Raw genomic sequence first — 17,153 nt, forward strand, 5'->3', positions numbered from 1 at the left:
ATAGGTCAACCAATCGGGACTGTAGGCAGCCTTGACAGGTTTGTTCTGGGCAGGCGGCCATTGACTAGGTTTTCCGACCAGATAAGTCTCTTGGCTGAGTCTACAGTAGGTGGGGCGCGCTCACCTGCTCCGGGGTAGTGACTGGAAGTTAGTTGCAACATCGACATACCAAGCTGCGTGCTAGCTCGCTGCAGGAGATACACTTTTACTGCACCTGCAGCCAGCCAGCCAGACGGGTTCACCTTAAAGGGCAGAGTACCAGCGAGGGGGATGCGCCAGACCCCCATGGTCCAGCCCCTTCTCTCACGGTTGGGCACGCGCAACCTTTGACTGACCCAGAGAAAGCAGTCTCATGGTTGGGCCCTTTAGCTTGCTCCGTGGTAGAAGTGGGGTAGGACCATCTTGGGTACCCCAGTTTGTGGTTTGCAAAGATCGGCAGCGGCATCCAGCCGTGCAGGGAGGCGGAGACACGTGCTTGGATGGGGGTGCTTGTGTAACGAGCTCCCCAGGCACCAGCCCCGACAGAGCTCCGGCGAGAGGATCGGTCAGGCTTCATTTCCTGCCGCCGACCCCGGAGATCCTGGGGTCCCCTTGCTTGCACGAGGCGGGAACACGCAGGGCAACGGGAACCCAACACTTGCCTCCAAAGCTATCATAGGGGAGTGGGAATTTGGAAAGTTCCCCAACTAAGAACACACGTGACCTCTCCCCGAAAGTAGTTCCGACGGTGACTCGGGTATCCTTCCACCTCCTTTTGAACCCCCTCCTTAGTGTCTCTGGCTCCGCCCACTCGCCAGGCTGCAGCTTCCTACCGACCCCTACTTCTCTCACCCGGGCTTCTAACCCGGGCTTCGAGTGTGCATGGCCCGGCTCGGGGAGGCCAGAGCCAGGCTCCGGGGTGGTCCACCCAGCCGGGTTTTCGCAGCGGCTAAAAAAGGGGCGGGGCGAGACGGACTCAAAGGACAGAGCTCGGGTTCCTCTCGCTGAACAGACAGACTTGGAACCCCGTGGGGCAATAAAGGGTGCTGCGGGGTACATCACACCTATGGGCATCTGCTTTCGACCCACCTAAGTAGATATCTTTATGGGACCTGAGAATTAAGGGCGATGCGCTCATGCACAGCGCATTCAGCTGAGAGCTTTCATTTTTAGGGCCAAGGAGCCCAGTTGCCGGGGAAGCGGGAGGTGGGGCGGTGAAAAGGAGCGGGTTGGGGCGATATACACTGGAAACACAATAGGGGGTTGTTCTTTGTGCTAAGACTGACACCTTGAGGACACCGGGGGTGGGGGCGTGAAAAGAGTGGGATCGCTAGGCAAAGACTGCTGGCAGCTGCAGTCAAATCCTTGCAAAGGCTCGAGATAACCACAGCGGTGCAAAAGGAAAGAGACGGCTTCCGTGCTGAGAATTAAGGGGGGACTGGACGGAGGAGGGGTGGCATCACTGTAAAAACTGTCCTAACATTTACCGAGTCACTGACCAGCGAGGTCAGCTGGTCCTTTCCACCTGTGCACAGGTGACCTCACCCTCGACTCAGTGACACAGCTCCACTTAAGCTTTCATCTTTAGTTTCCCGTCCGCGGTGCCTACTCTGCCTTGCCGCCTTCGGGGTTTCCGGGCAGAGCCGGAGGCTTTACTCTCATCTTCCCTGATCGGTTTAGCTGCAAAAGCAGCGGAGGCAAGTGCAGTTACAGGAGGACACCTCGGAACAAGCCCGTGCGAGCCCCCGGCAAGCACACTGGGCATGCTCAGTAGCGCCTGCAGGTTGAGGGGGGTGCGTTCTGCGCTCGCTCCGGGAGCCGCTGCTTGTCTCCCCCCACCCCACCCCCTCTTCCTCCCGCCTCTAGCGTGCCCTCCCCCGGTGCGATCCCGTCCGCCTCCCGTCTCCCCCTCGGGCTCCCAAGGCGCCCAGGCTCCCCGCGAGGCGGCGGAGGGGGCGGGCAGGCCCGCGGTGATGTGGCGGAACTCTTTGTGCACTGCGGCAGGATACGCGGTCGGGCGCCGCGCTACGGCCTGCGCTTAGTTCTCTCCTCTCGGAAGCTGCAGCCATGATGGAAGTTTGAGAGTTGAGCCGCTGTAAGGCGAGGCCGGGCTCAGGCGAGGGAGATGAGAGACGGCGGCGGCCGCGGCCCAGAGCCCCTCTCAGCGCCTGTGAGCAGCCGCGGGGGCAGCGCCCTCGGCGAGCCGGCCGGCCGGCGGCGGCTACAGCGGCGGCGTTCCTCGCCTCCTCTCCGTCGCCTTTGCTAACCGTGCAGCCTCGTCCTCGGCTTCTCCTGAAAGGGAAGGTGGAAGCCGTGGGCTCGAGAGGGAGCCGGCGGCGGCGCGGCGGCGGCGGCACCTCCCGCTCCTGGAGCGGGGGGCAGAAGCGGCGGCGGCCGCGGCGGCTGCAGCTCCGGGGAGGGGGTCGGAGTCGCCTGTCACCATTTCCAGGGCTGGGAACGCCGGAGAGTTGGTCTCTCCCCTTCTCCTGCCTCCAACACGGCGGCGGCGGCGGCGGCGGCACATCCAGGGACCCGGGCCGGTTTTGAACGTCCCCTCCGCCGCCGCCGCCGCACCCCCCCTGGCCCGGGCTCTGGAGACCGTCGGGGTCGGCAGCCGTTCCGAGGATTATTCGTCTTCTCCCCGTTCCGTTGCCGCCGCCGCCAGGCCTCTGGCTCTTGAGGAGAAGCAGGCCCAGCCGCTGCAACCATCCAGCAGCCGCCGCAGCAGCCATTACCCGGCTGCGGTCCAGGGCCAGGCGGCAGCCGAGCGAGGGGCATCAGCCACCGCCAAGTCCAGAGCCATTTCCATCCTGCAGAAGAAGCCCCGCCACCAGCAGCTTCTGCCATCTCTGTCCTCCTTTTTCTTCAGCCACAGGCTCCCAGACATGACAGCCATCATCAAAGAGATCGTTAGCAGAAACAAAAGGAGATACCAAGAGGATGGATTCGACTTAGACTTGACCTGTATCCATTTGTGCGGCGGCGCCCTCCCTGCCTCGCTGTCACCCTCGCTTAGAAGGCGGGAGGGGACGCATGCGAGTGGTTTTCATAGATGGGGTGACTGTCCCATTTCGTGAACCCTGGTCGAAGGTCTAGGTTATCGCGCCTCTCTCGCGTCTCTTTTGAATGGATTGAGCCTAGGGTGTGTGCGGCTTAAACGGAGCCCTTGCCTGGTTGCAAGTGTCAAGGCACCAGATTGGCTTCTTGGTCGGTCTCGATGGCCCTTTGCTAGGGGCAGTTGTCCGTTGATTCAGAATCCTGCACGCTCTCAGTGGATTAGGGAGCCTGGGAGTCCGGCACGGTCAAATGAACCAAAAAAGTAGGCGCTTTGAGGTTTGACCCTGTTTCGATTAAATCTTGGCCTAGGCCCTAGATCAAGGGTATAGATGAGATTAAAATGAAAATTAGTGTTGCACGTACCCATATTGCATCAGCATCTTGCAGTGATTGTTTTTAGCTTCCTGGCTGTACGAGTAGACTGGTTTGAAATACGAATTGTGGACTGATTTGCATAACTTCAGAAGCAGAATAATTTTCCTCCTGTGCGGTGCGAATATGAGGGCAAGAGTAGGTTTGCAAGCTTAAGCCGAGTTAATTACAAGTTTGGATTGCATGGCTAAGTTTGGTAGTTTGGAATCGATAAAGCCATGGTAGTAGGTCTGGTGAGGCACTCGGGTTGGATCTTTGTTCACTTAGCCCTTTTCTCTCCTAATGGGGTGATGTAGGCTGGGACTTTGCAGTTGTGTGGCATTTTCTGTTCAGTGCTCTTGTCACATAGAAGAGAATGGAGATTGGGTAGTTCTTGATGTATGTAGCAAATGGTGATTGTAGAGGTTAAACTTCAGTTCTCACTTGAAATTTAAGTATCATTGTAATACCAGAGTTGTTACTTAGCTTATTTAGGTTTCAAGTTCTCTGACACTTACAGGTATCCCTTAATTTTACTAACTTGTGTTAAGTATAAGTTAGCAGCTGATACCCAGAAATGCTATTGTAGGTAAGTTGTAAGCTCTTTCCCTACAGTGTTTTACTGAGTCAGCTTGTTGAATGAGACAGAGAAACCAAGAATTTTAACGGTACATGGTTTTACTTTTCTAAAAGTTAGGCCTTTTTACGTCAAAAGGTAGTGGTTAGGAAAAGCCATTGATCTTTGCAGTTGCAGGTAAAACAAATTAGTTTTGATCAAGAATGGGCAGAGCGCCTCCCCGCCCCCCCCCTTGCCATGAGAAGTGTTAATTTTTCACAGAACGATAAGTTTATGATGGTCCTGTAGGTGGAAACAGAATTCATTTGTTGGCTTGAGATGACTGAAGCATTTTAGTCCTGGCGAGGTCTTTATTAAGACCAAAATTTTGGTAATGTGAATTGTGGCAGTGGGCAGTAGATAGTTAAAATGATGTAATTGTGTCAGCACTACTAAAATATTTTTAATAAAAAGTTATTAGTAGATGTCAGTAAGCATTTTGCATAAAGATATTGTGGCATGAAGGTGTGCTAAAAATTGTGGGGAATGATTTTGTTGAAGACTGCTACATTAAAAGAGATTTTATTCCTTTTGATTATGTTAGCTGCATATAAATGTGCATAGCAACTATTGCCCATATTTTTGTTTTGAAATGAAGATAAATCTTACATAGGAAATAGCTTTGCAACATTATACTCTCTGGTAGAGTATTGTGTCAATTTTACAAAGACATTTTTAAAGGAGTATTTGGAAATTTTGGGATCTGCATTAATTGAAAAACTTTACCAAATGAATTAGACCCTCCTGTCCAAAAGGTAATTAATGTGGAAAGGTTGCTCTGATTTGTGACTTGACTCAAAAAGTCTACTCTTAATGGGACTTTATGATAGTCATCTAGAGAGGTGGAAACACATTCATGGAAAGTTTTACATTTATTAAAAATAGTCTCATTTAAAAAAATAATGAAAATGCAATTTTTAACATTTAGTATATTTATGATATACTTTCCCTACATGATTTAAAATTGTTAAAAGGTATGTAAGAATTTACAATTAATGTGCTAGTTTCTTACCTGTAAGCTGTGACTGACTGGCAGTTTTTCCTTTGATTTCAAAGTATGTGGGCCTACACATGAAATTGATGTTTTAAAACTTTCTCTAAAACTGAACTTTAGTTATGCCATGCATAGAAAGCAGTATCAAATATTGCATGAAATGACTAATAACACTTAATTTCTAGAGTTGTGGTTTTATTGAGCCAAACGTTGAGATGTAAAAAAGTCACTAAGGAAAAAGTCAGTGATTGACTTGCACTTTTGATTGTTGCATTCCTGATAAACTTTGATACCAAACCCCTTTGGTGTAATTTTATTTTCTTTTTATTGGAAATGAGTAAGTGGGTGTTAAAATGGCCATTAAAGACTTTGTCTCTGGTAAATTATAGTATCTGTTTCAGCAGTCTATCAAAAGTTAAATTCCTTTATAAAAGTTGTCATTGCCTTATTTTAACAAAGTTTGATAATGCCGTGATTTCTCCTAATCAGAAGAACCGTAATTCAGTTTTAAAGTATTTTAGCAAAATGACATTAGTAAAGCAATAATTTGTTGATAGTTTTATTCTTAATGTTAGTCTGTCTAGTGCAGAAAGTGTACCTGAAAACTTTAGTCTTCTGCTTATTTTTGTAGCTTGATAGATTTTTTTCTCCTTTCAAAATGTTAACCTTCACAGGGGATATTTATGTTTGTATTTTAGAGAGTACAGCGTTTATTGAATTTAGCTATGATGTTTTTCCCTTAAGACAAATGATTATTACAATTACCGTCTTAATGATATTTAAAAAAATTTTTTGAATAATATTTTCTGCTGTTTAGTACTTTCTATGTTGTATTTCTTTCCTGAACAACATGGCTGGACTATCTGTTATGTGATAACTTTATTGCTCTCCATTGTGAAAGTTTGTACTGTAGAGTTCAAGTGCTTATAAAATAGTAAATAAATGCCAAATGATTAAAGAATATACTGTGAGAAGTTAGCCACCTTAATTTTTTTTTTAGCCATCTTAATTTTTAAACTTAATTTTAGGAAGACAATAGAGAGATATACATTTATGTATATTAACTATTAGATTTTATTTGAACACAGGAAAAAGTAACATTTTATGTTTGGAACAATTCATTTACTTTCTCAAAATAACTATGTTAATATACAAACCGCTTAGTGTTAAGAAAATTTTTACTTTTTGGGAAGCAGAGCGATTTTCAGTTCTTATTTTCAGATGGTCTTATTTTGAAATTTTTCCCTTTTGCTATTTGCTCATTTGATGATCACTTAATAGTTTTTAATATTTTTAAAGCTATTTATGAGGTAATCACTTCACAGTTTCATCGCAAGTTAGAGTTCACAATGCAGTCTATTTTTTAATGTTTATTTCATTCTGTTTAGTAAGATGAATGTAGGAAATTTTTATATTGATATTTTATGTGGAATGATTTTGTAAAGAGAAATATAGCAGTGACATTTTTCACTTAATGGAAATGTTAGGCCTTTTCATAATTAGAAGTTTTAACTTGCAGACACTTACTTATTGTTAATGATAGAGATTGTTAAGATGAAAAGCCATTCTGATTCATTAATCTGTTGAATGTGTTATTCTTCACATCTCTTTGCTTATTCTTTTCACACTCACTCCACACTCCTTTATTTGTTGTTTAAATAAGCTTGATTTTTTTCACTAGTATCAACATTGCATAATTTGTTTTGTGGCTCAAATTTAATAAGAAAAAATGAGGACAGTCAAGTATTTGAGACTTAAAGGGCAGCATTGTGACCCCAAACAAAGCATAGGAAGCAGAAAGGGGAAAAGAAGCTGAAAGGAGAAAGATGAGTGAATGGAAACTGGGCACCTAGGGAGGAAGTGGGAAGAGTGCTGTTTCTTTGAGGGACCGGTTACTAATGTCACAAAATGAAATGTGTGTAAATTAAGTGGAAAACCAATTTGCTCTATAAAGTTTCCTCCAAATCACAATGAAATTCTACCCAGAAATAATAGGATTCACTATTAGGATAGTGACTGCTGATTTTTGTGTCAAATATTTGTGGAATTGTGGCCGGTAATGATTTCAGTAATAATCAGTTGTATTTTAAGGTTGTTTCTTATCTGAATGCATTAAAACTGATAAGTTGTTATCAGTGACAAGAGCCTGGTGGCTAAAGGTTTGGAAGTTTGAATCTGTCAGGCACTCTGCTGGAGGAAGATGGGCAGTCTCCTAGGGTTGGAGTCAACTTGATGGCAGTGGGTTTTTATCAGTTGTTGTTGTGTACCTTAGAGTCAGAACTGATCCAGTGGGTTTTCAGAGGTAGTTAATCACACAGAAGGAGATTGCCCATCCTCCTGGGGAGCAGCTGGTGGCCTCAAACCAACCGCGTGCCTTCAGGATTACAGAACAGCTCCTTACCACTAGGCCACCAGAGCTCCCTTTTATCAGAGAGAAATACCAAATAATTTGGTGGTTAGAGGAAATAGCCTGCATGTGATAGGATTAGTAGAAAAAACTTAGTATCCTTAGTTTCACTTAGGCCATATTCGTAATATTTTTTTTATGGAAATTTAAGAGGTGAGTAGTCCTCTTTAAAGTATTGAGTATATATTTATTTTGTTGACAGACTTGAGAGTCTAGGCAGAAGAATACTGGTAGTGGTACCTGTCAGCACAAGAATTTCTTTGACTTGCATATAGACTGGCAAAGAAGGCTGTCTTGTATTACATTTTAAGTGGTTTATACATAATTATTATCACTAGTCACCACTTCACATATGGATAGTGGATCAGATCTCTAACTGGTTGAGTCCTCTGTGTGTAAATAAATACGAAGTTGGCAAACCTCTGTCTTAATGTAATCTTTTTTTTGAAGATTACTTTGGCTGTTTTGTTTTATGATTTTCAAACATAGCGAAATCTATATTACCGTGAAGTGGTGGTTTTGTGACCTTTAATGTACATATTGTTCATTTGAGAGTTTAAGGAGCCAGTGCGGGGCCTCTGAATCAGACTGGTCTCCTTGGAGTTCTGGTTCTTAGTGATTTTGATAGTATAAAGAAGGTTACGTCACCTTTCTCAGCCTGTTTTATCTGTAAAATTGGAATGACAATGATACCCAACACATAAGGTTTATCTTGACGACTAAAAGAATATAAAGAAAGCACTTAGCATATTCCCTAGTGCATGGTAAACAGTGAAATGATACCTGCTTCTGTTAAAATTAGAATCTCACATTACCTATATGGGAAAAATATATTTTTATTTATGGAAGGAGCAGTGATTGTAACTGAATTTCTTCAGTTTTAGTCACGTTAAAATTTTAAAGTCATTTGTGTTTTTTTTTAAAGTACATGTGTTCTTTTTGGGAATTCACAGTGTAAAGTGTCATCATTGTAATCTGTTTTATCATACATAGAATGTAAAGGTGTGCTTTAGAGTTAATCTTGCTAATTAAATAATATTTTCTTTACAATAATAAGAGAAAATGAGCTTCCTAAAAAGATATAATCAAGTAGAATTTTTAAAATAAAAGCTTCTCAAAGTACTAATTTTTGTTTCTGAGGATGGTGTTAGGTGGCATCAAATCAACTACAACTCACAGTGACCCAGTGAATAGTAGATTTGAAGAGAACTCAATTTTAATATCTGTTTTTATATGAAGAGAATAAGATGAACCTCAAAGAAAATGTTTAATATAGACTGTTTTGTAAGCTTTTTATCGTTGAAGTGAAGGTGTATTTTTTTAGGATTGAAAAATGCAATTATCTTCACCTTTTTAGAAGAGTCATGCTACTTTAACTGCCGGGTTACATTATTATATAAAATTTCTACTGCCAACCCTCCGGAGCTCTGGTGGCTGAGTGGTAAGGAATTGTACTGCCAACACAAAGGTTATAATCCACCATCTGATCCACAGGAGAAAGATGGACAGTTTCCTCCCATGCAGTTAATTGCCTCTGAAAACCTGCTGGAGTGTCCCCTTAGAGGGTTGATTCTGTGTTAGTACACAACAACAACCACCCTAAAGCTGTGGGCAGTTGCATTCCACTAGCAGCTCCACGGGAGAGAGATGGACATTCTCTAGTTGTGATTTATAGCCTCAGAAACCCAGTTTTAGAACTTTCTTTTTTTTATTATTATTTTTATGTGGTGTACCGTCAAATCAGATCTGACTGGTACAGGAGGAGATTGTCCCTCCTTGCCCGGCAGAGCATCTGGTGGATTCGAACCGTGCGCCTCTGGGATTGTAGTTGCAGCTCCTTACCCCTAGGCCACCAGAGCTCCCCTTAGAACTTTCTTTAGAAGTGACTCATTAGCATTGAGTGAGTACTTAATATAATCTACCTATATGTTGATATGATGATAAAAGAGCACTGATGGCTCAGTATTTAAGCCCTTGACTGCTTGCCAGAAGGTTGGTAGTTCAGCTACCCAGTTACTCTGCAGGAGTAAAATGAGACGCTGCTTCTTAAGAGATTATAGTATTTTTAAGTCTATGGGACACTTCAAGGGTTGTTGTGAGTTGGAACTGACAACAGGCTATATACATTATTATCAAAGAGAAGCTTTAATTTAGTGTTGAACATCTGCATTATTGAGTCTTGAATATGCCATGGACTGTCAAAAGACCAAACAGATAGGTCTTAGGGAAAATGTGGCCAGTGTGGCTCCTTGGAAAAGCTTAATTTCACATAGTTGGGGTTTGTTGTCTGGAAGGGCTATTCCTTGGAAGGTACACCATGTTTGGGAAGGTGAAGTCTCAGTGAAAGAGAGGAAGACCCACATCAAGATGAATTGACACAGTGATGGCAGCAATAGGCTCGATTTTGTCAGAGATGATGAGGATGGCACTGGATAGGGCAGGGTTCAGATCTGTTTTTCATAAGGTCACTGTAAGTCATACTTGGTAGCACATGAAAACATTCTCACATTTGACCAAATTCTCAATTTTAGGCCTTAAAAATGAGAAAAGACAGCTCAAGGATTTTTCTTTCATGTATTTTCACCATATATTGTGAGAGAATGAAGTAGACTTGAGATTTGCCCAGTAAATGCCTTTTAGTGTACATAGGGATAATCTTCCCCTACTTTGGGTTTTTGCTGTATTGGTCTCCTATTTGTAACTCAGTACCCCCTATATTGATTTGCAGTGAAGTTTCTTGTTTATTCACTGCCAGATGAATGATTGTTATATACTGTCTAGTGGCACCTTCCAGTGGATTTTCAGAGGCTTTAAATTGCATGGGAGGAGATTCCTGTCTATCTCCCGTGGATCAGCTGGCAGATTTGATCTGCCTGCCTTTGGGTTGGCAGAGCAGTTCCTTACCATGAGGCCACCAGAGCTCCCTAAGTGATACTCAATCTTATTTCAGTCTATGATGATATGATTTTTATGTGATTCATGTGTATTTTGTTAGGTGTTAAACTAGTATTAATTCTGGGCCAGGTTTAGGTTGCAGAATCAAACTGCATTTTGATAACTTTTTCAATGTCACATGCACCTTTTTTGTGGGTTTTTTTGTGTGTGTGCATTTTTTGCATGCCACAAAGGAGAGGAAGACCTCCAATGAAGTGGATTGACACAGTGATTTCAGTAATGGTCTTTAGTGTGTCAGAGATAATGAGGATGATACAGGATAGTTACATAGGTTGGCTGTTCATAGTGTGTGTCTGTGAGTCATGCTTCACTCGACGGCACCTAACAACCACAATTAGCCAAAGGTTATAGTTGGTTCGATAGTCCTTACAAGGACTACACTTTTCATTGACCTTTGTAGATTTTTAGGGATGAAACACAGTAAGATTCTCTTTATTAGCAGTATTTGCAAATACTGCATTCTGATAATTTTGTATGTTTAGTATTTTTGTCCTTTTGATAATGACATAATTATTTATAGTAAAATGCATTGTGATTTGAATTGAATGTTTTTAAAGTCAAGTATATTCTCAAAGTTATTCCTAAAGGCAGCTTACATGTTAATAAAGACTTTTTGCTTTGATAACTATTTTTCCCCCTTTTAAAATTGCTTTTTTTTAATGGAGATTTTTTTTCCCACTTCTAGAAGTGAAAACCTTTTTTCTGTTTTCAAAATGAGGTGTGGGGAAGAAGACTGAGCCTGATTTTAAGATGTGTTTTGTTTGATTTTGATTTTTAAGTCACTTTATTTTGAGTTTGTTAGAAAGAAAATGAAATGTCTGGTTTGTTTGTTGTTTTTTTTTTTTTTGGTTTGTATTTTTGTTTTACCATAATGTTAAAATGGTACTTTGCCAGGTTAAATTTGGCCATGTTGTAAAATTGTTTACTTCATCATTTATGATTCAGCATTTTGACTTTATCATTTATGAAAGCTATAAGAGCTTGAGTCAGAATTTTTCTTTTTAACTGTGATAATTAGCTAGCAGATATTCTTGCAGTGACTTGTTTTTATTAACAAAATCTTATCTCACTTGTGCAAAGATAAAATGAGGTAACCTCATTCAGTAGAAAGGACAAATCTTTTTGCAGTGTAAGAACTGTAGATCTGATGGAATTGTTAACTAGTTAAAGACTTGTTCCTTGCTGCCATGGAATACAACTCATAGTGACCGAGTGAACAACAGATCTGAACCCTGGCCTGTCGTGTGCCATCTTCATCATCTCTGACATAGGCAAATCCATTCCTGCTCTCACTGTGTCAGTGCACCTTGCTGAGAGTCGTTCCCATTGATGTGACGTAATGAGAAAAATACTGCACCAAGTACCAAAAAAACTTGTATCCTGTTGTGGACATAACACTGTCTTGTATTTCTCAACATCAGAAGTTAAAGACTAATAACAGTATTAAGTTCACAGTCAGATGCAGGTGATTTGGGTCCCTGGTCCAAGATTTGTCACATTATGTTACATCAAACTTCTAAAGGTTTGTTAAACCACATTGCTTGTTCCACTCCCAACGTTTTGGGGTCCTTTTAGATCTCTCTGAGTTGGGACCTTAGAATTTGTGTTTTTAACAAGTTCTGAGTAACACTGATGCTACTGATGTAGGGACCAAACTTTGAGAACCACTATCTTATATAGTCTCCCCTGTAAGCAAATCCTTAATGTACTTCTGTAAGTTAATAGAATTTACATGTACATCATCTTATTTTATCCATAAACACCAGCTACTATAGTGGGGATAATAGTATTCTAATTTTATAGTTTGTAGTTTTTATATATGCAGTTGTGTTAACTAGGGCTCATGGTGACCCTGTGAACAGTGGATCTGAATCTTGCCCTATCCTTAGCCAGCCTCATCGACGTGAAACTTTGACCCCACTCCCATGTCTCATTCAGGGTCTTCCTCTCCTATATTGTACCTCCACACTTTGAAGCATGATGGCCATCTGCAATGACTGGCTGCCCCTGACAGCATGCCCAGTGTATGTGAGATGGAGTTTCAAAATCCTTGTCTCAAGGAGCAATTTGGTCTTACCCTTTCTAAGACAGACTGTTCACTTGGTAGTCCATGGTATGGTCAGTATTCTTCTCCAGAGCCATAACTCAAACTTCATGCATTAGGCAAGGAATTTAGAAAGACAGTATTGTGGAATGGAAGTAACACAGATTTGTGAGTTAGCTAGATCGAAAGTCTAGTTTAAATCCTTACACTGCTATTTATCAAATCTCCTCCCATGTAATTAACTGCTTCTGAAAACCTCCTGGAGGGTCAAGTGTGGGTCAGTTCCCACTCCATGGCATGCAGTAACAACAACAGAGGGTGTATTATTTAATTGTGGTGAATCTCAGTTTCTCATCTTAAAACATGGGGCTGAAAATCTTTAATCTTGTGTGGTTTTTAGGTTTGTTAGAGGAATAATAGGCCATTTTTTGTTTTAAAAAGCATTAGTTGTTATGTAGGGTGGTTCTTAGGTGCCTTCTACCCCATGTTTGGAAAATTTTAGCTGTGTCTGGAGACATATTTCCTTGTACTCACTTGGAGGTTTGCTTTTGGCATCTAGAAAGTAGAGACCAGGAATGTTGCTAAACATATTACAAAGCACAGGACACCGTCTCTCCTCTTCTGTCCTAAAGAATTGTCTGGCCTCACATGTCAGTACTGCTTAAAAGCCATCTTAAGATAGAGGACCCCTATCTTTTTCTAGTATCCCATTGGATCCAACTGGCACAGGAGGAGATTGCCCCCTTCTCCTTCTCCTCCTCCAGCAGAGCCGCTGGTGGATTTGAACTGTGTGCCTTCTTGCCACTAGGGCACCAGAGCTCCCTTGGGAAATCCTATCTTAAAGGTAGATAGTGTTTGTTCCGTGCCATCAAGTTGGAACAGACTCCTAGCTGACCCTCCAGTGGATTTTCAAAGTCAATAGTTTGCATAGAACGAGATTGCCTATCATGCTCCAATGGAGTGACTGGTGGGTTCAAGCCGCCTGCCTTTGGGCTGGCAGCACAACCCCTTATCACTTGGCCATCAGATCTCCCCTATGTAGCATCCAGCACATAATAATTAAGTATAGAATTTTAGAAAAGTTGATACCTTTGCCCCTAGGTTGTGGTATTTAAGAGAATCAGATTGCTCTAAATGATGGAACTAGGCCTAGGATCTAGGTTTACAGATTGCTACTGGGTTAGTATTTATAATAAAAACCTTGTCTACAAGGATCTCCCTAGTAGCAAAATAGATTTCTTTAAAGAGGACTCAGGTGTTATTTGGCTGATTTTGAAAGTTAGGAAGGCTGAAGATATTCTCAATAAACATTTTTAAGTTTAATGAGAAGAATAGATGCCTTTGAGTTGTGGTGCTGGAGAAGAATCTTGAACATACCATGGACTGCCAAGAAAAGAAATCATCTGTCTTGAAAAGGGTGAAACCAACTCTCTCCTTGGAGGCTAGGTTTTTGAAGCTCCACCTCACTAATTTTGGGCACGTGGCCAGGAGATGTTGGTCCTTGGAGAAGGACATCATGCTTGGAAGGGTGATGGACAGCACAGGAAAGGAAGACCCCACATGAGATGCATTGATACAGTAACTGGGGCAATGGCGGGGTTAGTGTGTCAGAATTAGAGACACTGGCTCAGAACAGGGAAGGGTTCAGAACTGCTGTACATAGGGTCACTATACATCGCAGGCGACTCAATGGAACGTAATAGCAGTAACATACTATGACAGGTTTGGAAGCAGGAGTGGCATCCACTTCCTAAACTTCATCCCTCTGCAAATTATGAACTTCGATAAATGTCAGTAGTTGTTGAGGGGCTTGAGGCCTTTTGTTCATAGGTTGCTATGACTCATGCTTGACTCCAAGACAATCAACAACAACAGGTGGTATTCAGAAGTCTGTTACATAGAACTGCTGTAACAGAATGGATATGGTTCACTAAAGGATCCTTTTCCCATTTTTATATTGTCACTAGTTTTTAAGGTAATCTTTAGTTATTTAGTTAGTTGTTGAACTGCTAAGAGTTACTTGCTTTTAGTACACTTTCTTGTTCTTTAATGCATTCTTTAACCTCATGTGTTTTTCCTAAATCTGCTTTTGCAAATTTATGACTAATTATAGTAATTTCTCGAATCTTTCTGGGTAAATAAGGCTTGCTTTTAAGGGATTTTTCAGTGTGTGTATATCACACTGATATATTTTTTTTTTGTATTATATTGAATTAGATTTCTTTATTTTTCTTAATTAAAGGCCCAAATTAATGTGATTGTTTTAGGAAAAATTGGGATGGAATTTGGATTAGTCCGGGGTTAGGAAGCTAGGTACCAAGAGAGTAGATTTAGTGGATTCTAAATTTTTAATTTTCTTTTTCTTCCGTTTAGGACAGAGGAACATAATTACAAAAATATTCTAGGAATCGATTGTTACGGTTTTTTTTTTCTTTCTGTTTGCTTGATTTTACAGTTTGTTTTGTTTTTCACTTTACATACACAGACTAAAATGCCATGGCTTTAATTTTTAAATTCTTATAAAATTGAGTTTTGCCTCAATTTTATGATTTCCTTTTGAGATTATGGGATAGATTGAGAAATAGTTATCTTAAAAACCAAGACTACCAATCAGATGATAACTTCACAGTCACAGTTATATACATAAAACAACAGTAGTTATTGCTGTTATTTAGTGAAGTAAGGTGTATTTATTTTAGTATATAAATTAAAAACTCCATTTGATTACTTTATTGAAAATTTCTTTTATAAAACCATGACTCATGCAAGGTGATTTTTTAAAAAAAAAAATCATTTTCCTACATCCCATCACTGCCATGTTTCTTTATTTGCTTTCAGTTTTGTTTGTATGTGTCTTTATGATGGAAGCATAAGTAGTATTCTTTGTAGTTATATATTAAACTGGTTTCCCTAATCTGCCTTATATTTTTGTGAAAAGAAACTTTTAAAAAAAATTTACAATGACCTTAAAAAAAAATATTTTAATTTACAGAATGAAAATCTGAAAGAGCTGAAATGTTGGAGTCTTAAAACAGAGTATTGTATATTTTAAAATGCAAGCCTGTTTTACTTAATTTAGTCAGATAAAATAAAATTTGTCAATGCTCTTTTGATCTATCCTTTTTTCTATTTATAGGGATACTATGTTGAGGTTAAAATGGATATGGAATTGAATAAACTCACACTTTTGTAACAAAATGTAACCCTGCTACTTTAAAAAAAAAATCCCAAAAGGTATTGCTATGATGTGACTGTCCCCTAAACATATTTTTAATCATTTTTATTTGTCTAGATAATTGGTGATGTTAATTAGTGATTTGCTGCACACTTGATTTTATGAGCAATACTAGGGTTTTTTTAGAATTTGCTTTTGTCAGTTTATTTCAGATTATATATTTTAGATGTCTCATACTAAATAAAGGAAATAACTATTTGCTAAATAATAATACATTATCAATGAAATATATTAAAGTTTTTATTCTTATTAAGAACAAACTTTTTTTAAAAAAATAAAATAGTCTTTTGCGGTAACATTTTCCCAAATGAAATGAAATTGTTTCAGCTATTAAACTGAATGACAGTTTAAGTGTGGAATATATTTTCTTGGCTACTAATGAGAACTTGATGATAGCAGAGATACTTTGTTAATCAGTGTATGCTTATGTGCTATTTGAAAACCCAGTATATTGAATGGTCTCATGGACTAGTTGTAAGAAATTTGTGTTAAATAAATAAATACCTTAGTAAAATGAAAGTATGAAGATGTTTTGCATGTTGAATTTCTATCTGATGTGGTCAGTTCTGTGTAATATTTTAAAATATGCCATGGTGCTGGTTATTAAGGTATTAGGATTCTCTTTAATACTGAAAAGGTCACACAGATTGTGATTATTGTGTAGTGTCCAAGAACTAAGGCCTGCCATCTGTTATTCAAATGTAGGGAAAAGTTAAGATAATCTAGTGATATAAGAGGTTTTGACACCTTTGCTTTTAAAACCACCTATTATTTTTTAAGACATCAGATTTTAAGTTTTGTGAAACTAATACAAGGTACACTGGAATTTAGATTTTTTACTAAAATACAAAGATATTAACTGAGAACTGAAATTTATGTAATGAAACCCTGACTTTTAGTCATTTTGCTTTCAGTAGATTATTTGGATACGTAAATAGAAACCTCATATGTCAACTTAAGATGTTAAGTTATGTAAGTTATTTTTTTCACTGTAATTTTACTAAAAAAGCTGATTGATAAATAGATTCATTAGTATAGAACTTACTGACTTAATATAAATTACTTAAAGGTCTGCTGTAAATATTTTTCATATTGTTAGCAGTTTCCTCCAGTTTTTTTATTTGTATTCTGGTAAAGGAAGGAACCTTTTAAAAAGTCAGCTGATAGCTTTTTGAGCCACTACAGAACTTGTTTCTGTAACTTAACTTTTCACCCTAAGTGGCATATTTGATTTTATTAGGTTATATATTATTGTTGTTAGATTGTCTTGTTGATTTTTATCTCAGTAAAGTCCTTAAAAACCTCATATCTTATTTGCCATAGGATCTGATTAATTTTAGGTTAATTTGTTGTATTATGTTAACTTTGTTTTGTTTTCCTTGAGAATTTAGGCCAGATGATATTTTACAATATTGGAACAAGGCAATCAGTCATATGATTTTTTTTTTTACGAGTTTGGTAATGAATGTTAGGATGTATGCATCCATGTTTTAAAATCTACATGTCTTTCTGATT

The 17,153-nt window shown here is 40.0% G+C and overlaps 2 protein-coding genes across 2 annotated transcripts in view; one reads left to right on the top strand and one right to left on the bottom strand.

The window, feature by feature from the left end:
• Positions 1 to 365: 365 nt before the first annotated feature.
• Positions 366 to 1,744, bottom strand: LOC102867200. The gene is made up of 3 exons (XM_006880395.1): positions 1,589 to 1,744; positions 571 to 1,068; positions 366 to 527 (listed from the first exon to the last, which is right to left on the bottom strand). The coding sequence occupies exons 1-3, from the start codon at positions 1,742 to 1,744 to the stop codon at positions 366 to 368; spliced, it is 816 nt and encodes a 271-aa protein (XP_006880457.1).
• A 284-nt stretch (positions 1,745 to 2,028) lies between these two features.
• PTEN (phosphatase and tensin homolog) overlaps positions 2,029 to 17,153 on the top strand; it is a 93,273-nt gene continuing 78,148 nt past the window's right edge. The window contains exon 1 of the mRNA XM_006880317.1: positions 2,029 to 2,943. Within this exon, the coding sequence (XP_006880379.1) occupies positions 2,865 to 2,943 (79 nt within the window). The 5' untranslated portion in view covers positions 2,029 to 2,864. The remainder of the gene's footprint in view (positions 2,944 to 17,153) is intronic.

The sequence above is a fragment of the Elephantulus edwardii genome, unplaced genomic scaffold (genome assembly GCF_000299155.1).
Source record: "Elephantulus edwardii isolate Elephantulus edwardi_28Jun2011 unplaced genomic scaffold, EleEdw1.0 scaffold00007, whole genome shotgun sequence".
In the NCBI taxonomy this organism is placed as follows: Eukaryota; Metazoa; Chordata; class Mammalia; order Macroscelidea; family Macroscelididae; genus Elephantulus; species Elephantulus edwardii.